Here is a 22166-nt window from a genome sequence, read left to right on the forward strand (position 1 = left end):
TGTATGATTTAATTCGATATAAACATACATCACAGTCATCAACAAATCATCATAATTAATCCAACAATTCCAGAAAATACAAATTAATCATAATCATGCTCCTACATCAAGTTCATTCATTTCTATTCAATTAAAGAACAAACATCTTCAGGTACTGGGCAACTCGCCTCGCGAGCTCATCTGCTCGCTATGGCGAACTCAGGAAATGGGTTACTCGCCGTGGCGAGTACGAGGCAAACGAGAAAAAGGGTGCTCTCGGGAGTTTTGACATTTTTATCACTAAATCCTCATTTTTAAGCTCCCTATTCATCTTTTTAATCTAAAAATTGTCCTAGTCCTCTCTAAAAACATTCAGGCACTCAAAACTAACCATCTTATACCTTATAACAACAATCTGAAAATCATGATCTCTCACTCACTTACTCGCCATGGCGAGTGGTTCTGCTTGCGAGGCGAGCTATGAAGATTGCTCACTCGCGAGGTGAGACAGGCTACTCGCCGGGGCGAGCGATGAAGGTCTGTACGGGCAGAATGCAGGTTTTTCTCAAAAATCCCAATTTCCTCAATTTCACTCCCCAAATCAGTTTACAGATGTGTAATGAAATGTTGTATGCAACCAAAACCTATTTCTAACACGAAAACAATGATTCCTACACTCAATTCACCCAAAAACCAAAGAATCAAACCTAAACTCAAAATCCCCAATTTCTACCATAAACCTGTTAAACCAAAATCAGAATTATAATCTACACTATTGAAAGCAAACCTCACCCTCACCTTAAATCGAATGAACAATCTCTACGAATTCTGGTTCTCTTGGCTCTTCTCCCTTGTTCTTGGTTTTTCTCCCAAAACTTGTTTGTACGTAAAAGCAGTTCTGACTTCTCCCTTTTCCTAACTCCCAAACTTAACTCCCCTTTATTTCATTTAACTCCCTCTTAATTCTATTAATTCTAATTTAATACCCAAACTCCAAAATAATAATAATTCCCACTTATTCTAATTAATACTACAATAAACCATATAATAAAATATAACACACCACATAATCAACAATAATTATTTAAAATCATATAAAAGACTCTAAATAAATCATAAATAAATAAAATAACGACTAGGGCGTTACAATAATCACTAGCATAACACATTAATTCAAAGTTTATATTCCAATTTGGAGCTGTTATTATTGGTGCGGAGGTCAATCGCTCCTTCAAAGTTTCAAATGCATTCAAACAATCATTATCAAAGAGAAAAGACTTATCTTTGTTGAGCAAATTGCTCAATGGCTTTGCTATCTTTGAGAAATCTTTGATAAATATCCGGTAAAACCCGGCATGACCAAGAAAGCTACGGACCCCTTTGACATTCACCGGTGGTGGGAGCTTTCCGATTACATCAATCTTCGCCTTGTCAACTTCAATGCCTCTTGATGAAATCTTGTGACCAAGAACAATGCCCTCGGTCACCATGAAATGGCATTTTTCCCAATTAAGTACAAGATTGGTTTCTTTACACCGCTTCAGCACGGTGTCCAAGTTGTTCAAGCGAACATCATAGGATGATCCAAAAACAGAGAAATCATCCATGAATACCTCAATACTCTTCTCAATCAAGTCGGAGAATATCGCTTGCATACATCGTTGGAATGTTGCAGGCGCATTGCATAAACCGAACGACATTATTCTATATGCAAAGATTCCAAAAGGACATGTAAAAGCCGTCTTCTCATGATCCTCCGGATTGACTCTGATTTGGTTGTAGCCCAAATAGCCATCAAGGAAACAATAATAAGCTTGACCGGAAAGGCGTTCAAGCATTTGGTCCATGAAAGGCAATGGGAAATGATCTTTTCTTGTAGCTTGGTTAAGTCTTCGGTAATCAATACACATCCGCCACCCGGTGACGGTTCTTGTAGGAATGAGCTCATTCTTCTCATTTTTGACTACCGTCATGCCACCCTTCTTCGGCACTACTTGCACGGGACTTACCCATGCACTATCCGAGATTGAATAGATCATGCCGACTTCAAGCAACTTAACCACCTCCTTGCGGACTACCTCTTTCATTGTTGGATTTAACCGGCGTTGAGGTTGGGCCACCGGTTTGAAGTTCTCTTCCATGTTGATCTTATGCATACAATAGGAGGGACTTATGCCTTTGAGATCCGACAACTTCCAACCTATCGCTTCTTTATTTTACTTAAGAACTTCAATCAACTTGTCTTCTTCATTGCTTGATAGAGAGTTGCTAATAATGACCGGTTTAGTGTCGTCTTCTTCAAGGAACACATATTTAAGATGTGACGGCAAGACTTTAAATTCATTCTTTGATTCTTCAACCTTTTCTTTCTCTTTTAACTCCTCCACTTTTGCTTTCTTTGGAGGAATCTCCTTCAAGGTTTCCAACTCTTTCAAGCATTCTTCTATCTCCTTTTCGTCATCCGCACTAAGGACACTAAGTGCGTCGATGAGCACTCTTTCAAGGGCTGTAGGTTTATGCAATTGTTTCCTTGTGTCCATGATAACTTCATGCATTGCATCCACCTTAAAACAAGCTCCTTTGTCTTTGGAGTGCTTCATTGCACTATGGAGATTGGAATTGATCTCTTCATCGTCAAGCCGCACCTTCATCAATCCATCATCATAGTCTATCATCATTCGTGCGGCGAGCATGAATGTTCTACCAAGAATTAGCGGCATTTCATCTTCCTCTTCTATGTCCATGACCACAAAGTCAACGGGAAACACAAATTTATCCACTTTAACTAAGACATCTTCGGCAATTCCCATTGGTCGTGCCACAGACTTGTCGGCTAGTTGTAGAGTCATCCTTGTTAACTTCATTTCTAGGCCACCGACTCGTTTGACAACCGAGTATGAAATAAGATTAATATTTGAGCCTAGATCAATTAAATCTTTACCGACATTGACGTTTCCAATAGCTACCGGCAATGTTACTCTTCCGGGATTTTTTTCTTTCTTTGGCAAATGTCTTTGGATGATTGCGCTACAATTTGCATCTAGTTGAATTGTTTCATCATCTTTGTAGCGACGCTTCTTAGACAAGATCTCCTTCAAGAACTTGGCATAAGTTGGCAATTGTTCAAGAGCTTCGGAAAAAGGAAGTTTGATCTCCAATCGCTTGAAAATATCAAGGAATCTCTTGAAATGTTTTTCCAAGTCCTTCTTCGATTGAGCTTTAGGATATGGAAGCTTATGAGCCAGCACATTCTTGTCCTTCTCCACATCCTTTTCAACTAGAACTTCTTTCTTTTTTTGATTTTTTTCTTCTATTTCATTTTTTTATATTTTTCGACTACACCTCTATTATTTACATCTTCCTCATTACTATGTACATCTTCCTCTTCCTTCTCACTCTCCACCTCCTCTTCATTGTCAACAATATGTCTCTCCACCTCCAAATTATTTCCAATCCCTTGCCCAATCACCTTGCCGCTTCTTGTGGTAATGGCTTTACATTGTTCATTCTTGCCATTGTTGGGATTGTAACGCCCTAGTCGTTATTTTATTCTTTTTAGAATTAGTTAGAGTCTTTTGTGTGTTTTTAATTAATATATGTGATATATGTGGTGTGTAGTATTTATTTATATAATTTATTTAATATAAATAGAATAATATGAATAATGGAATTATTTAGGAGGTTGGGGAGTAATTAGAAATTAATAGTAATAAGGGAGGTTTTAATGAAAAAGGAGAAGTTATAGTTTTGGGGAGTTAAGAAAGAAAGTCAGAAAAACAGTTTAACGTAAAAACAAGTTGGAGAGGAGAAAAGCTAAGGCAAGAAGAGAAGACCAAGAGAGAAGAACTTAGGAACTGATTTGCTGTGCTTTTTGTCTTTGCAATTCTAAGGTAAGGGTGGGATTATCTTTCAATAGTCATAATATATAATTTCTGAAAATTATTCAATTGAACTGTTCTTAAGGTAAAATTGGGAAATTTAGGGTTAAGGATGATTTTGAAAGAAAAGGTATAGGGATCAGGTTTATATTGTTGTACTTTGATGTATAGTATGATTTCTTAATCTATGTTGTTGATGCTGATCGTAATTGGAATGAAAATAGAATATGATGGATGAATTTTTGGAAGCTTTGCATGAATGCTTGAATGAACTGAATTGATGTTGTTGATGTTTAGTTTTTCCGTTCCTTGATGTCTGGTTGTGTATAGGACTCGTAAACATTTCAGGAAAACGTTTTGGGTGATCAGGGGATTAAAATTGGGTTTTTGGAGTGAGGAGAAGTCTGAAAATCGTAGCTTTTACCCTGCCCAGATGATTGGTCGCTTAAGCGAAGCATCCGTCGCTTAAGCGAACATTCACGTGAACTACCCAGAATGTGATTTTACCCGTTCGCTTAAGCGAACAGTGAGCGAACTGGTAAGCGAAAATTAAGTTTGATTCTGCCAAGAATTCGCTTAAGCGAGCCGTGAGCGACTCGTAAGCGAACTGAACCCAGACCTACTGTAAGCTGGTCGCTTAAGCGAACTAGACGTCGCTTAAGCGAACTGAGTGTTAGACAGCCTTTTCTGAATCTTGCTTCGTACACTAGGGGACCCTTTTGAGTACTTCTAGGTGTTTCTCTTAGCTTGTGTAACTTTGTATAGACATGAAATCCTACTTAAAATTCACGATGTTAATTAGTTGGGTATTTTTTATGAATTTGAAGATGTTGATGTATTTGAATCCAGTGAATGTACATGTTGCATGAAAAAGGTGGTGAGTCATATAAGTACATATGCATTTGTCGTTGAGTTGTATGCAGATATACACAAGTGGAGTCAGTTGCATAAGCATAAAAACGATGAGGACTTCGGTCCTGGAACGCTTTGTCGTTCAAAACGATGGAACACTATGTTGTTCAAAACGATGTTAACGATGAGGACTCATGTCCTGATAAAAGAATGCTTTAACCATTCTATAACGATGAGGGCTTCGGCTCTGTTGTGGTACCACATGCATAGTTGCATTTGTTGAGGAGTCTTAGTGGAGTTGTCATGTCCTGCATGAGTCTTAGAGGTGGAGTCGGGTTGTTGCATGAGTCGTTTGTTTACTGTTTTTATTACTGTTGGATGTTGAAGTTGCTAATGATGCTATACTATATTTGATGAATGATTAAGATGATAGGGTGTTAGATTCATTTGTGTTATTATATATTATTATTATTGTTTGAGAATCTCACCCCTTCTGCTTGAAAATGTTGCCCTTCCTATGGGTAACTTGCAGGTGATCCTGAGTAGTAGGTGGTGGCTCACAGTGTCTAGGGCTCTGATACGTGGGATGGGATTTTTTTGTTTGAATTCTTTCCTATGTATCAATTTTGAAATATTGCTGATGTAGCCCTTTGGTGATTAAATTTTATGTTGAAATGGCTCTTATGCCAAGAATATTTATTGGAGACTTATTGATGTTGCAAATAAATCCGCTGCGAGTTTAATGACAATTTTATGAATGACGTTTGATTAAATAGATTTTTATATACACTCTATTTAGAAAATTTTAAATGAAGAAATGTGGCATGCCCGTTGTGATTACTCTGATTATTGATGTATTATTATTATTATTATTTTAATTGATTTTGGGGAACGGGGTGTTACAATTGGTATCAGAGCAGGTTGGTCCGTCCGACCGTGTAGTAGAGTCGTGTTGAGCCACCTAGGATAGAGTGTTAACTCTAAAGTTGTCTTTGTTGTTTTCTGATTGGTATTTCTTATGTAGAACCTTGAGATGGCCGGTCGTAACGATGCTGCTATCGCTGCTGCACTTGAGGCTGTTGCTCAAGTTGTTGGACAGCAACCAGCTGCTGCTAACGGTGAAGTTAGAATGCTGGAGACTTTCCTGAGAAACCATCCACCAGCATTCAAGGGAAGGTATGACCCCGATGGAGCCCAGACATGGCTGAAGGAAGTAGAGAGGATCTTCAGAGTCATGCAGTGCTCTGAGGTGCAAAAGGTGCGGTTCGGGACACACATGCTGGCTGAGGAGGCAGATGATTGGTGGGTAGGCCTTTTACCTATGTTGGAACAAGACGGAGCGGTGGTGACATGGACTGTATTCAGGAGGGAATTCCTGAATAGATACTTTCCGGAAGATGTCCGAGGGAAGAAAGAAATAGAATTTCTGGAGTTGAAGCAGGGTGACATGTCTGTCACAGAGTATGCTGCCAAGTTCACGGAACTTGCAAAGTTTTATCCTCACTACACTGCGGAGACAGCTGAGTTCTCCAAATGTATTAAATTTGAAAATGGTTTGAGAGCTGACATCAAGAGAGCCATTGGATATCAGAAGATCAGAATTTTCTCAGAATTGGTGAGTAGCTGTAGAATTTATAAGGAGGATACAAAGGTTCATTATAAGGTGATGAGCGAGAAAAGGTGAAAGAGTGGTCTTAGGACCAGAGATTGTTCAGCAAACTACTGAGAAAGTTCAGATGATCCAAGAGAGAATGAAAGCGTCGCAGAGTCGACAAAAGAGTTATCATGATAAGCGTAGGAAAGATCTTGAGTTCCAAGAAGGAGACCACGTGTTTTTGAGAGTCACTCCTATGATTGGTGTAGGACGTGCTTTGAAGTCAAAGAAGTTGACCCCGAAGTTCATTGGTCCATATCAGATATTGGAAAGAGTTGGAACGGTGGCTTACCGAGTGGGTTTACCGCCGCATCTTTCGAATTTGCACAACGTTTTCCATGTGTCGCAACTTCGAAAGTATGTTCCGGATCCATCTCATGTAATCCAAAGTGACGATGTGCAAGTTAGAGACAACCTTACGGTAGAAACTTTACCGGTGAGGATTGATGATCGTAAAGTGAAGACGTTGAGAGGCAAGGAGATACCTCTCGTGAGAGTCGTTTGGATGGGAACGACTGGTGAAAGCTTGACGTGGGAGCTTGAGAGTAAGATGCTGGAGTCTTATCCAGAGTTGTTTGCTTGAGGTAAATTTTCGAGGACGAAAATCTTTTAAGAGGGGGAGAGTTGTAACGCCCACTTTCGTTTAATCGTTTATTTAATCGAGTTTAGGTGATTATATTATATTTATATAATATATGCATGATTTTGGTATGTCTTGATGATTTATGATGATTTGATTGATGACGTGTTAAGTTATGAGATTTGGAAGATTTGATAAGAATAGGAGAATTATTTTATTGTTAAATAAAATAAAGATTTGAAAATAATATAAAATATTTAGTTAAGGGTTGTTTTGATATTTTAGATAGTTTTGGGGGAGAAAGTGAGATAAGATAAGTTATTAGAAAGAGGTATAAATAGGGAAGACCTAATATCTTTAGAAAACTATTGTACGTGAAAACTTTTGGAAAAAGGGAGAAAAGCTTAGAGAGGAGCAACAGACCAAGAGTGCTGCGATTTTCTTCAAACAAGGTAAGGGTGAGACTAATGATTCAATAGCATTGATCGTTGTAATTCTGATGATTAATTGACAAAGTTAGGATTGATTTAGAAAAGTTTTGGAATTAGGTCAAAACCCTAAAAAATTGATGATCAAACGGTAAAACTTGTTTAGATTGATGTAGAAACCGTCCTTTAACCTTAGAACATGTTTAGGATGGATTATGGAATCAAAATTAGGCTTTGAACCATGTTGTGTGATGGATTTTTGAGAAAAACCCTAGTCTGCCCGTGCTTCTGTTCATCGCTCGCCACGGCGAGGGATGATCCTCGCCTCGCGAGTGATGAACTTCATCGCTCGCCACGCGAGCCTCTTCCCTTCTCCTTGCGAGTTGTTTGGTGCAACTCGCCATGGCGAGAAACCCTTCCTCGCCTCGCGAGCTTAGGCAGAGTGCATGTCATATTTTGTGTTTCGACATTTTTAGTTGGACCTTGGCTGCCATAGAATGCCTGAACATACCTAGTATTGATTAGGAATGAATGTAGGATCAGAGGGAACCCAGAACAACATTAGTTTGGGAGATGAGTGGTACTCGCCATGGCGAGTAAGAACTCTCGCCTCGCGAGTACAACCAGGATGAACTTGTTTATGTGTTTATGCGATCTGTGTCGCACTTGTTGATCAAGAGTGAACCCCTAACTGGTAATGAGACCTAGTGATGTCGTTTAATGCAGACTATAGAGTTGTTTAAGTTATATTAATATTAATTGGATATGAACTATTGTATTGTATATTCATGCAAGATAAGAAGATGTGATAATGATACAAATTATGTGTTTTGATATAATGATATCATCTTGTTATGTGACCTGTTTATGCTGCTTTCGTTATTTAACTAAGTGCATAAGTTTATGATGAAGTTAGCTCCAAATTATTGGATGCATGTTGATATGTTGATTACGATGTTTTGGTTCATAAGTGTCCATGCATAGCATCTCATTGAGCTTAGTCCTCACCACGAATAATAGGAGCTTTGTCCTCCGCACGTTTTATAGGAGCTTTGTCCTCCGCACGAATAAAGTATATTAATACTTATGATGACGATTGGTACCACATGCATATAGGGAGTCTAAGAGCATTGTCACATTGTCATGATTAAGATGCCTTGTTGATGATGATTGAATACGTGATTACGTGATAAGTGTTTACCAATTATGTGATTTTGTTCATGATAATTGGATGTATGATTATGTGTAACTGTTTAGCAATTATGCAATGTTATTTAAGGAATGATTATGATGTTAATTTATAATTCGCAATTACATTGATTAATGTTATTTGATTATGAAATCTCACCCCTTCTGCTTGAAAATGTTGCCCTTCGTATGGGTAACTTGCAGGTGATCGTGCTTAGTGTGCAGTTTGCTTTCTTGAGTTGGCCTTGCCTTCACTGTGTCGTCTAGGTCGCTCTGATACGTAACGGGATGGGGTTTATGTTTATGCATGCTTCATTCTCTTACGTGACTATTATGTTATTTTATTATGTTATGGATTACGATTATGAACTATTTGATGGGGCCTGCGTGCCAAAACGTTTTATGAATTATGATTATGATTTTCCGCTGCAATGTTTAAGATATTGGTTAAATTGTTATTTAACTGTTGGATTACGTTATATGTGATATCCCGTTGTTTGATGTTTACTCTGATAAATGTTATGTTTTAAGAATTTTTAAATATTGGGAAAACGGGGTGTTACAATTGGTATCAGAGCAGGTCGATCCGTTCAGTCAATTAGAGAGTCGTGTCGAGTCTTAGTAATATTTATATTACTATCTTATGTTGTTGTTGCTACTTTTGTAGAATCTCGGAAATGGCTGGAAGAAACGATGTTGCGTTAGCTGCTGCTCTACAAGCTGTTGCCCAAGCTGTGGGACAACAACCTAACGCAAATGCTGGTGCGAACGCTGAAGCTAGGATGTTGGAGACGTTCATGAAGAAGAACCCTCCAACTTTCAAAGGAGGTTATGACCCTGATGGAGCCCAGACGTGGCTTAAGGAGATTGAGAGGATTTTCCGGGTTATGCAGTGCACTGAAGATCAGAAGGTGCGGTTTGGTACTCATCAGCTAGCCGAGGAAGCTGATGACTGGTGGGTTGCTCTTCTGCCTACCCTTGGGCAGGAGGGAGCTGTTGTGACTTGGGCTGTTTTCAGGAGAGAGTTCCTGAGAAGATACTTTCCGGAAGATGTTCGCGGGAAGAAGGAGATGGAGTTCCTTGAGTTGAAGCAAGGAAACATGTCTGTGACAGAGTATGCTGCCAAGTTCGTGGAACTGTCAAAGTTCTTCCCGCACTATACTGCTGAGAATGCTGAGTTCTCGAGATGCATCAAGTTCGAGAACGGTTTGAGGCCCGACATCAAGAGGGCGATTGGGTATCAACAGCTGAGAGTTTTTCAGGATTTGGTTAATAGCTGCAGGATCTACGAAGAGGATACGAAGGCTCACTACAAGGTAGTGAATGAGAGAAAGGGCAAGGGACAGCAGAGTCGTCCTAAGCCGTACAGTGCCCCTGCTGATAAAGGGAAACAGAAGATGGTCGATGTTAGGCGGCCTAAGAAGAAGGATGCTGCAGAGATTGTGTGTTTCAATTGTGGTGAGAAAGGCCACAAAAGCAACGTCTGCCCTGAGGAAATCAAGAAGTGTGTCCGGTGTGGCAAGAAAGGTCATGTTGTAGCTGATTGCAATCGTACGGACGTTGTGTGCTTTAATTGCAATGGAGAGGGTCATATTAGTTCACAGTGTACTCAGCCTAAGAGGGCGCCGACTACTGGTAGAGTCTTTGCTTTGACTGGTACTCAGACAGAGAACGAGGATCGTTTGATCAGAGGTACTTGCTATATTAATAATACTCCTTTAGTTGCTATTATTGATACTGGTGCTACGCATTGTTTTATTGCTTTCGATTGTGTTTCTGCTTTGGGTCTTGATTTGTCTGATATGAATGGAGAGATGGTTGTCGAAACTCCGGCTAAGGGTTCGGTGACTACTTCTCTCGTATGTTTGAAATGTCCTTTGTCTATGTTTGGTCGTGATTTCGAAATGGATTTAGTTTGTCTACCTTTGAGCGGTATGGATGTGATTCTGGGTATGAACTGGTTAGAGTACAACCACGTTCTTATTAATTGTTTTAGCAAGTCAGTGCATTTCTCTTCCGTCGAAGAGGAAAGTGGTGCGGAGTTTTTATCTACTAAGCAGCTGAAGCAACTGGAACGCGACGGTATCTTGATGTTTTCGTTAATGGCTACTTTATCTATTGAGAATCAAGCAGTGATTGATAGGTTACCGGTGGTGTGTGAATTTCCTGAAGTTTTTCCAGATGAGATTCCTGATGTGCCTCCTGAGAGAGAGGTTGAGTTTTCTATTGATCTTGTCCCTGGAACGAAGCCGGTCTCGATGGCACCTTATCGTATGTCTGCTTCTGAGTTATCTGAGTTGAAGAAACAGTTGGAAGATTTGCTTGAGAAGAAGTTTGTTAGACCAAGTGTTTCACCTTGGGGAGCGCCGGTTTTGTTAGTAAGGAAGAAAGATGGTAGTATGCGGTTATGTATTGATTATCGGCAGTTGAACAAGGTAACTATCAAGAATAGGTATCCACTTTCGAGAATTGATGATTTGATGGATCAGTTAGTCGGTGCACGTGTTTTTAGCAAGATTGATTTGAGGTCAGGTTATCACCAGATTAAAGTAAAGGATGAAGATATGCAGAAGACAGTTTTCAGAACGCGTTATGGTCACTATGAATATAAAGTTATGCCTTTTGGTGTTACCAATGCACCTGGAGTGTTTATGGAGTATATGAATCGCATCTTCCATGCATTTTTGGATCGGTTTGTGGTTGTGTTTATCGACGATATTTTGATTTACTCCAAGACTGAAGAGGAACATGCTGAGCATTTGAAGATTGTTTTGCAAGTGTTGAAAGAGAAGAAGCTTTATGCTAAATTGTCTAAGTGTGAATTCTGGTTGAAAGAAGTGAGTTTTCTAGGCCATGTTATCTCTGGTGATGGAATTGCAGTGGATCCGTCTAAAGTTGAAGCGGTATCACAGTGGGAGACTCCTAAGTCCGTTACAGAGATTAGAAGTTTCTTGGGTTTAGCTGGTTACTATAGAAGGTTTATTGAAGGATGTTCTAAGTTAGCTCTTCCGCTAACGCAGTTGACTTGTAAAGGTAAAACTTTTGTGTGGGACGTCCATTGTGAGAAAAGTTTCGGTGAATTGAAGAAGCGTTTGACGACTGCTCCAGTGTTAATTTTTCCGAAGTCAGATGAACCTTTTGTGGTTTATTGTGATGCGTCCAAGTTGGGTTTAGGAGGTGTACTTATGCAAGAAGGTAAAGTGGTAGCTTATGCTTCAAGACAGTTGAGAATTCATGAGAAGAATTATCCTACGCATGATCTCGAGTTGGCGGCCGTAGTCTTTGTATTGAAGATATGGAGACATTACTTGTATGGTTCGAGATTTGAGGTGTTTAGTGATCACAAGAGTTTGAAGTATTTGTTCGATCAGAAAGAATTGAATATGAGACAGCGAAGATGGCTTGAATTGTTGAAAGATTATGACTTTAGTTTGAATTATCATTCAGGTAAAGCTAATGTTGTTACAGATGCCTTGAGTAGGAAGACATTGCATATGTCCGCTATGATGGTCAGAGAGTTCGAATTGCTTGAACAGTTTAGAGATATGAGTTTGGTTTGCGAATGGTCACCTGAGAGTGTGAAACTGGGTATGCTGAAGATTGATAGTGAATTCCTGAAAAGTATCAAGGAAGCGCAGAAAGTTAATGTCAAGTTTGTGGACTTGTTGGTTGCTAGAGATCAGACTGAAGACAGTGATTTTAAAATCGACAATCAAGGTGTGTTAAGATTCCGAGGAAGAATTTGTATCCCAGACAATGAAGAGATTAAGAAGATGATTCTTGAAGAGAGTCATAGAAGTAGCTTGAGTATTCATCCGGGAGCTACGAAGATGTATCATGATTTAAAGAAGATTTTCTGGTGGTCTGGTTTTAAACGAGATGTGGCACAGTTTGTGTATTCCTGTTTAGTCTGTCAGAAGTCGAAAGTTGAGCATCAGAAACCTGCTGGAATGATGGTACCTTTAGACGTGCCAGAATGGAAATGGGATAGTATATCCATGGATTTTGTGACGAGTTTGCCAAATACTCCTAGAGGGAACGACGCAATTTGGGTTATTATTGATAGATTGACGAAGTCGGCTCATTTTCTACTGATTAATATTAGTTTCCCCGTTGCCCAGTTGGCAGAGATTTATATCAAGGAGATTGTGAAGTTGCATGGTGTTCCTTCGAGCATTGTGTCAGATAGAGATCCAAGATTTACTTCTAGATTTTGGAAAAGTTTGCAAGAGGCTTTGGGTTCGAAGTTGAGGTTGAGTTCGGCGTATCATCCACAAACAGATGGTTAGTCGGAGAGGACAATTCAGTCGCTAGAGGATTTGTTGACAATTTGTGTTCTTGAGCAAGGAGGAACTTGGGATAGTCATCTTCCGTTGATCGAGTTCACATACAATAATAGTTATCATTCAAGTATTGGAATGGCACCTTTCGAGGCTTTATATGGTCGGAGATGCAGAACTCCGTTGTGCTGGTTTGAGTCAGGTGAAAGAGTGGTCTTAGGACCAGAGATTGTTCAGCAAACTACTGAGAAAGTTCAGATGATCCAAGAGAGAATGAAAGCGTCGCAGAGTCGACAAAAGAGTTATCATGATAAGCGTAGGAAAGATCTTGAGTTCCAAGAAGGAGACCACGTGTTTTTGAGAGTCACTCCTATGATTGGTGTAGGACGTGCTTTGAAGTCAAAGAAGTTGACCCCAAAGTTCATTGGTCCGTATCAGATATTGGAAAGAGTTGGAACGGTGGCTTACCGAGTGGGTTTACCGCCGCATCTTTCGAATTTGCACAACGTTTTCCATGTGTCGCAACTTCGAAAGTATGTTCCGGATCCATCTCATGTAATCCAAAGTGACGATGTGCAAGTTAGAGACAACCTTACGGTAGAAACTTTACCGGTGAGGATTGATGATCGTAAAGTGAAGACGTTGAGAGGCAAGGAGATACCTCTCGTGAGAGTCGTTTGGACGGGAACGACTGGTGAAAGCTTGACGTGGGAGCTTGAGAGTAAGATGCTGGAGTCTTATCCAGAGTTGTTTGCTTGAGGTAAATTTTCGAGGACGAAAATCTTTTAAGAGGGGGAGAGTTGTAACGCCCAATTTCGTTTAATCGTTTATTTAATCGAGTTTAGGTGATTATATTATATTTATATAATATATGCATGATTTTGGTATGTCTTGATGATTTATGATGATTTGATTGATGACGTGTTAAGTTATGAGATTTGGAAGATTTGATAAGAATAGGAGAATTATTTTATTGTTAAATAAAATAAAGATTTGAAAATAATATAAAATATTTAGTTAAGGGTTGTTTTGATATTTTAGATAGTTTTTGGGGAGAAAGTGAGATAAGATAAGTTATTAGAAAGAGGTATAAATAGGGAAGACCTAATATCTTTAGAAAACTATTGTACGTGAAAACTTTTGGAAAAAGGGAGAAAAGCTTAGAGAGGAGCAAGAGACCAAGAGTGCTGCGATTTTCTTCAAACAAGGTAAGGGTGAGACTAATGATTCAATAGCATTGATCGTTGTAATTCTGATGATTAATTGACAAAGTTAGGATTGATTTAGAAAAGTTTTGGAATTAGGTCAAAATCCTAAAAAATTGATGATCAAACGGTAAAACTTGTTTAGATTGATGTAGAAACCGTCCTTTAACCTTAGAACATGTTTAGGATGGATTATGGAATCAAAATTAGGCTTTGAACCATGTTGTGTGATGGATTTTTGAGAAAAACCCTAGTCTGCCCGTGCTTCTGTTCATCGCTCGCCACGGCGAGGGATGATCCTCGCCTCGCGAGTGATGAACTTCATCGCTCGCCACGCGAGCCCCTTCCCTTCGCCTCGCGAGTTGTTTGGTGCAACTCGCCATGGCGAGCAACCCTTCCTCGCCTCGCGAGCTTAGGCAGAGTGCATGTCATATTTTGTGTTTCGACATTTTTAGTTGGACCTTGGCTGCCATAGAATGCCTGAACATACCTAGTATTGATTAGGAATGAATGTAGGATCAGAGGGAACCCAGAACAACATTAGTTTGGGAGATGAGTGGTACTCGCCATGGCGAGTAAGAACTCTCGCCTCGCGAGTACAACCAGGATGAACTTGTTTATGTGTTTATGCGATCTGTGTCGCACTTGTTGATCAAGAGTGAACCCCTAACTGGTAATGAGACCTAGTGATGTCGTTTAATGCAGACTATAGAGTTGTTTAAGTTATATTAATATTAATTGGATATGAACTATTGTATTGTATATTCATGCAAGATAAGAAGATATGATAATGATACAAATTATGTGCTTTGATATAATGATATCATCTTGTTATGTGACCTGTTTATGCTGCTTTCGTTATTTAACTAAGTGCATAAGTTTATGATGAAGTTAGCTCCAAATTATTGGATGCATGTTGATATGTTGATTACGATGTTTTGGTTCATAAGTGTCCATGCATAGCATCTCATTGAGCTTAGTCCTCACCACGAATAATAGGAGCTTTGTCCTCCGCACGTTTTATAGGAGCTTTGTCCTCCGCACGAATAAAGTATATTAATACTTATGATGACGATTGGTACCACATGCATATAGGGAGTCTAAGAGCATTGTCACATTGTCATGATTAAGATGCCTTGTTGATGATGATTGAATACGTGATTACGTGATAAGTGTTTACCAATTATGTGATTTTGTTCATGATAATTGGATGTATGATTATGTGTAACTGTTTAGCAATTATGCAATGTTATTTAAGGAATGATTATGATGTTAATTTATAATTCGCAATTACATTGATTAATGTTATTTGATTATGAAATCTCACCCCTTCTGCTTGAAAATGTTGCCCTTCGTATGGGTAACTTGCAGGTGATCGTGCTTAGTGTGCAGTTTGCTTTCTTGAGTTGGCCTTGCCTTCACTGTGTCGTCTAGGTCGCTCTGATACGTAACGGGATGGGGTTTATGTTTATGCATGCTTCATTCTCTTACGTGACTATTATGTTATTTTATTATGTTATGGATTACGATTATGAACTATTTGATGGGGCCTGCGTGCCAAAACGTTTTATGAATTATGATTATGATTTTCCGCTGCAATGTTTAAGATATTGGTTAAATTGTTATTTAACTGTTGGATTACGTTATATGTGATATCCCGTTGTTTGATGTTTACTCTGATAAATGTTATGTTTTAAGAATTTTTAAATATTGGGAAAACGGGGTGTTACACAACCTAAGAAGGTCAGAACTGGAGGGAAGGTATTCGCTTTGACTGGTACTCAGACTACCAACGAGGATCGACTTATCAGAGGTACTTGTTTCTTTAATAGTACTCCTTTAATTGCTATTATAGACACGGGTGCTACACATTGTTTCATTGCTTTAGAATGTGCATATAAGTTGGGCCTAATTGTATCTGATATGAAAGGGGAAATGGTTGTTGAAACTCCAGCCAAGGGTTCAGTAACTACTTCTCTTGTATGTTTAAGGTGTCCGTTGTCTATGTTTGGTAGAGATTTTGAGGTCGACTTAGTGTGTCTACCGTTGTTGGGAATGGATGTTATTTTCGGGATGAATTGGTTAGAGTATAACCGAGTCTGTATAAATTGTTTTAACAAGACGGTGCACTTTTCTTTTGCGGAAGAGGAGAGGGGAGCAGAGTTTCCAACTACTAAACAGTTGAAGCAGTTGGAACTGGATGGAATTCTTATGTTTTCTTTGATGGCATCTTTGTCGTTAGAGAATCAAGCTGTAATTGACAGGCTACTAGTGGTGAATGAATTCCCTGAAGTTTTTCCAGATGAGATCCCTGATGTGCCACCAGAAAGAGAAGTTGAGTTCTCGATTGATCTTGTTCCGGGAACGAAACCAGTGTCGATGGCACCGTATCATATGTCCGCTTCTGAACTAGCCGAGTTGAAGAAACAGTTGGAGGACTTGCTTGATAAGAAGTTTGTAAGACCCAGTGTTTCGCCGTGGGGAGCGCCTGTGTTATTGGTGAAGAAGAAGGATGGTAGTATGAGGTTGTGCATTGACTATCGTCAGTTGAACAAAGTTACAATAAAGAATAGATATCCACTTCCGCGGATTGATGACTTGATGGACCAGTTGGTAGGTGCTAAAGTTTTTAGTAAGATTGACCTGAGGTCGGGTTACCATCAAATTAAAGTGAAGGATGAAGATATGCAGAAGACGGCCTTTAGGACACGATATGGTCATTACGAATACAAAGTGATGCCTTTCGGTGTTACTAACGCGCCTGGTGTGTTCATGGAGTATATGAACCGAATTTTCCATGCTTTTCTGGATAAATTTGTGGTGGTATTTATAGATGATATTTTGATTTATTCTAAAACTGAAGAGGAGCATGCAGAACACCTGAAGATTGTGTTGCAGATTTTGAAGGAGAGAAAGTTGTATGCCAAGTTGTCGAAGTGCGAGTTCTGGTTAAGTGAAGTGAGTTTTCTAGGCCACGTTATTTCTGGTGATGGTATCGCAGTTGATCCTTCGAAAGTTGATGCAGTATCTCAATGGGAAACTCCGAAGTCGGTGACTGAGATCAGAAGTTTCTTGGGTTTGGCTGGTTATTACCGTAGGTTCATAGAAGGATTTTCAAAGTTGGCACTTCCGTTGACTCAGTTGACTTGTAAAGGGAAATCTTTTGTATGGGATGCTCAGTGTGAGAGTAGTTTCAATGAGTTGAAGCAAAGATTGACAACTGCTCCTATTTTAATTTTGCCAAAGCCGGAAGAACCTTTTGTAGTTTATTGTGATGCTTCCAAGTTTGGTTTAGGAGGTGTGTTGATGCAAGATGGAAAGGTGGTAGCTTATGCTTCTAGGCAGTTGAGGGTTCATGAAAAGAATTATCCTACGCATGATTTGGAGCTGGATGCGGTGGTGTTTGTTTTGAAGATTTGGAGACACTATTTGTATGGTTCAAGATTTGAAGTGTTTAGTGACCACAAAAGTTTGAAATATCTGTTTGACCAAAAAGAATTGAACATGAGGCAGAGGAGATGACTTGACTTATTAAAATATTATGATTTTGGCTTGAATTACCATCCGGGTAAAGCTAATGTAGTTGCAGATGCGTTGAGTAGGAAGACGCTGCACATGTCGGCCTTAATGGTAAAGGAGTTTGAATTGCTCGAACAGTTTAGGGATTTAAGTCTCGTGTGTGAATTGTCATCTCAAAGTGTGCAGTTGGGTATGCTGAAGATCAATAGTGATTTCTTGAATAGTATCAGAGAAGCACAACAAGTTGATGTTAAGTTTGTGGATTTAATGGTTGCTAGTAATCAAGCAGAGAATAGTGATTTCAAGGTTGGTGAACAAGGTGTGTTGAGATTTAGAGGCAGAATTTGTATTCCTGACAATGAAGAATTGAAGAAGTTTATTTTGGAAGAAAGTCATAAGAGCAACTTGAGTATTCATCCGGGAGCTAAAAAAATGTATCATGACTTGAAGAAGCTGTTTTGGTGGTCTGGTTTGAAGAAGGATGTCGCTCGGTTTGTGTATGCGTGTTTGACTTGTCAGAAGTCTAAGGTGGAACATTAGAGGCCTGCAGGTTTGTTGACACCGTTGGATGTACCAGAGTGGAAATGGGATAGCATTTCTATGGATTTTGTGACAAGTTTACCTAATACTCCGAGAGGGCATGATTCGATATGGGTTGTGGTAGACAGGTTGACGAAGTCGGCGCACTTCATTCCGATTAATATCAGTTATCCAGTAGCTCAGTTGGCGGAGATCTACATTCAGAATATTGTTAAGTTGCATGGGGTTCCGTCAAGTATAGTGTCAGATAGAGACCCAAGGTTTACTTCAAGATTTTGGAAGAGTTTACAAGATGCGTTGGGTTCGAAATTGAAATTGAGTTCGGCTTATCATCCGCAGACAGATGGTCATTCGGAAAGGACGATCCAATCATTAGAGGATTTACTAAGAATATGTGTACTTGAGCAGGGTGGAGCTTGGGACAGTCACCTACCATTGATAGAATTTACATACAACAATAGTTACCATTCGAGTATTGGTATGGCACCGTTCGAAGCTTTGTTTGGTCGGAGGTGCAGGACTCCTTTATGCTGGTTCGAGTCGGGAGAAAGTGTTGTGTTGGGGCCGGAATTGGTTCATGAAACTACGGAGAAAGTCAAGATGATTAGGGAGAAGATGAAAGCGTCGTAGAGTCGACAAAAGAGCTATCATGACAAGCGTAGGAAAGACCTTGAGTTTCAGGAAGGTGACCATGTTTTTCTGAGGGTTACTCCTATGACGGGTGTGGGACGTGCATTGAAGTCGAGGAAGTTGACTCCAAAGTTCATTGGTCCTTACCAGATTTCAGAAAGAGTTGGAACTGTGGCGTATAGAGTTGGTTTGCCACCTCATCTTTCGAATTTGCATGACGTATTTCATGTGTCACAATTGCGGAAGTATGTACCAGATCCTTCGCATGTTATTCCAAGAGACGATGTGCAAGTTAGAGATAACCTGGCGGTGGAGACCTTACCTTTGAGGATTGATGATCGAAAGGTGAAGTCTTTGAGGGGTAAAGAGATACCTCTTGTAAGAGTTGTTTGGGGTGGAGCAACTGGTGAAAGTTTGATTTGGGAATTGGAAAGTAAGATGCAAGAATCGTATCCTGAGTTGTTTGTTTGAGGTAAGATTTCGAGGACGAAATTCTCTAAGTTGGGGAGAGTTGTAACGCCCTAGTCGTTATTTTATTATTTTTAGAATTAGTTAGAGTCTTTTGTGTGTTTTTAATTAATATATGTGATATATGTGGTGTGTAGTATTTATTTATATAATTTATTTAATATAAATAGAATAATATGAATAATGGAATTATTTAGGAGGTTGGGGAGTAATTAGAAATTAAAAGTAATAAGGGAGGTTTTAATGAAAAAGGAGAAGTTATAGTTTTGGGGAGTTAAGAAAGAAAGTCAGAAAAACAGTTTAACGTAAAAACAAGTTGGAGAGGAGAAAAGCTAAGGCAAGAAGAGAAGACCAAGAGAGAAGAACTTAGGAACTGATTTGCTGTGTTTTTTGTCTTTGCAATTCTAAGGTAAGGGTGGGATTATCTTTCAATAGTCATAATATATAATTTCTGAAAATTATTCAATTGAACTGATCTTAAGGTAAAATTGGGAAATTTAGGGTTAAGGATGATTTTGAAAGAAAAGGTATAGGGATAAGGTTTATATTGTTGTACTTTGATGTTTAGTATGATTTCTTAATCTATGTTGTTGATGCTGATCGTAATTGGAATGAAAATAGAATATGATGGATGAATTTTTGGAAGCTTTGCATGAATGCTTGAATGAACTGAATTGATGTTGTTGATGTTTAGTTTTTCCGTTCCTTGATGTCTGGTTGTGTATAGGACTCGTAAACATTTCAGGAAAACGTTTTGGGTGATCAGGGGATTAAAATTGGGTTTTTGGAGTGAGGAGAAGTCTGAAAATCGTAGCTTTTACCCTGCCCAGATGATTGGTCGCTTAAGCGAAGCATCCGTCGCTTAAGCGAACATTCACGTGAACTGCCCAGAATGTGATTTTACCCATTCACTTAAGCGAACAGTGAGCGAACTGGTAAGCGAAAATTAAGTTTGATTCCGCCAAGAATTCGCTTAAGCGAGCCGTGAGCGACCCGTAAGCGAACTGAACCCAGACCTACTGTAAGCTGGTCGCTTAAGCGAACTAGACGTCGCTTAAGCGAACTGAGTGTTAGACAGCCTTTTCTGAATCTTGCTTCGTACACTAGGGGACCCTTTTGAGTACTTCTAGGTGTTTCTCTTAGCTTGTGTAACTTTGTATAGACATGAAATCCTACTTAAAATTCACGATGTTAATTAGTTGGGTATTTTTTATGAATTTGAAGATGTTGATGTATTTGAATCCAGTGAATGTACATGTTGCATGAAAAAGGTGGTGAGTCATATAAGTACATATGCATTTGTCGTTGAGTTGTATGCAGATATACACAAGTGGAGTCAATTGCATAAGCATAAAAACGATGAGGACTTCGGTCCTGGAACGCTTTGTCGTTCAAAACGATGGAACACTATGTTGTTCAAAACGATGTTAACGATGATGACTCATGTCCTGATAAAAGAATGCTTTAACCATTCTATAACGATGAGGGCTTCAGCTCTGTTATGGTCCCACATGCATAGTTGCATTTGTTGAGGAGTCTTAGTGGAGTTGTCATGTCCTGCATGAGTCTTAGAGGTGGAGTCGGGTTGTTGCATGAGTCGTTTGTTTACTGTTTTTATTACTGTTGGATGTTGAAGTTGCTAATGATGCTATACTATATTTGATGAATGATTAAGATGATAGGGTGTTAGATTCATTTGTGTTATTATATATTATTATTATTGTTTGAGAATCTCACCCCTTCTGCTTGAAAATGTTGCCCTTCCTATGGGTAACTTGCAGGTGATCCTGAGTAGTAGGTGGTGGCTCACAATGTCTAGGGCTCTGATACGTGGGATGGGATTTTATTGTTTGAATTCTTTCCTATGTATCAATTTTGAAATATTGCTGATGTAGCCCTTTGGTGATTGAATTTTATGTTGAAATGGCTCTTATGCCAAGAATATTTATTGGAGACTTATTGATGTTGCAAATAAATCCGCTGCGAGTTTAATGACAATTTTATGAATGACGTTTGATTAAATAGATTTTTATATACACTCTATTTAGAAAATTTTAAATGAAGAAATGTGGCATGCCCGTTGTGATTACTCTGATTATTGATGTATTATTATTATTATTATTATTTTAATTGATTTTGGGGAACGGGGTGTTACAGGGATTGTTTTGAGTATTTGCTGTGACGTTCCCTCCTTGTTGGTTGGCCAATATTTGTGAAATTTGACTCAAATGTTGAGCTTGTTGGCCCATTTGAGTCTCAAGATTCTTTATGGATGCGGTGTTGTTTTGTTGGTTGGCCATGGTTAGTTGCATGAATTGGTTGAGGGTGTCTTCAATCTTTTGTGTTCGGTCTTGTTGAGGCGGGTATTGTTGGAAGTTGTTGTTAAATGGCTGTTGATTTGAAGGTCCGACATTAGATTTCCACGGTTGTCCGAAGTTGTTACCTCTTTGAAAGTTGTTATTGTTTGGAAACCGTTGTTGATTTGCATTTCTCGAATATTGACCCTGAAATTGTCCCTGCCTTTGTTGATTGCCCACATAGTTTACTTCTTCTTCGAGATGTGGTGGACAATAACCTGTTGGATGAACTCCGGAACACATTTCACAAAAATGGACTTGTTGATGCCGTTGTTCTTTTTGAATTTATTCTTTGACAAGTTTGGGCATCTTCTTCATTTGCTTCATTATTTCTTCCATTTGTTGAGTCAATAGCTTGGTTTGAGCAAGATTTGCATCATTTGAACCTAGCTTGAGAATTCCGGACTTTCTTTGTCTACCGCTTTGGTTGTGTTTGGCTGCTCGGTCGTTGAGTGACATTTTGTTGATGATGTCTACGGCTTCTCTAGGACTCAAAGCCATCAATGAACCATGTGCAGCTGCATCTAGAATTAGTTTCGGCTACAGTTGTAACCCTCCACGGAATATATGGATTTGAGTTGCATCGTCAAATCCATGCTTTGGACATT

At 39.2% G+C, this 22166-nt stretch overlaps 1 protein-coding gene across 1 annotated transcript; it reads right to left on the reverse strand.

The window, feature by feature from the left end:
* Positions 1-2195: 2195 nt before the first annotated feature.
* Positions 2196-21801, reverse strand: LOC112418360 (uncharacterized). The gene is made up of 3 exons (XM_039827041.1): positions 21357-21801; positions 3335-3471; positions 2196-3236 (listed from the first exon to the last, which is right to left on the reverse strand). Exons 1-3 carry the CDS (start codon positions 21799-21801, stop codon positions 2196-2198), a joined length of 1623 nt encoding a protein of 540 aa, XP_039682975.1.
* Positions 21802-22166: the final 365 nt, after the last annotated feature.

The sequence above is a fragment of the Medicago truncatula genome, chromosome 6 (assembly GCF_003473485.1).
Source record: "Medicago truncatula cultivar Jemalong A17 chromosome 6, MtrunA17r5.0-ANR, whole genome shotgun sequence".
NCBI lineage: Eukaryota > Viridiplantae > Streptophyta > Magnoliopsida > Fabales > Fabaceae > Medicago > Medicago truncatula.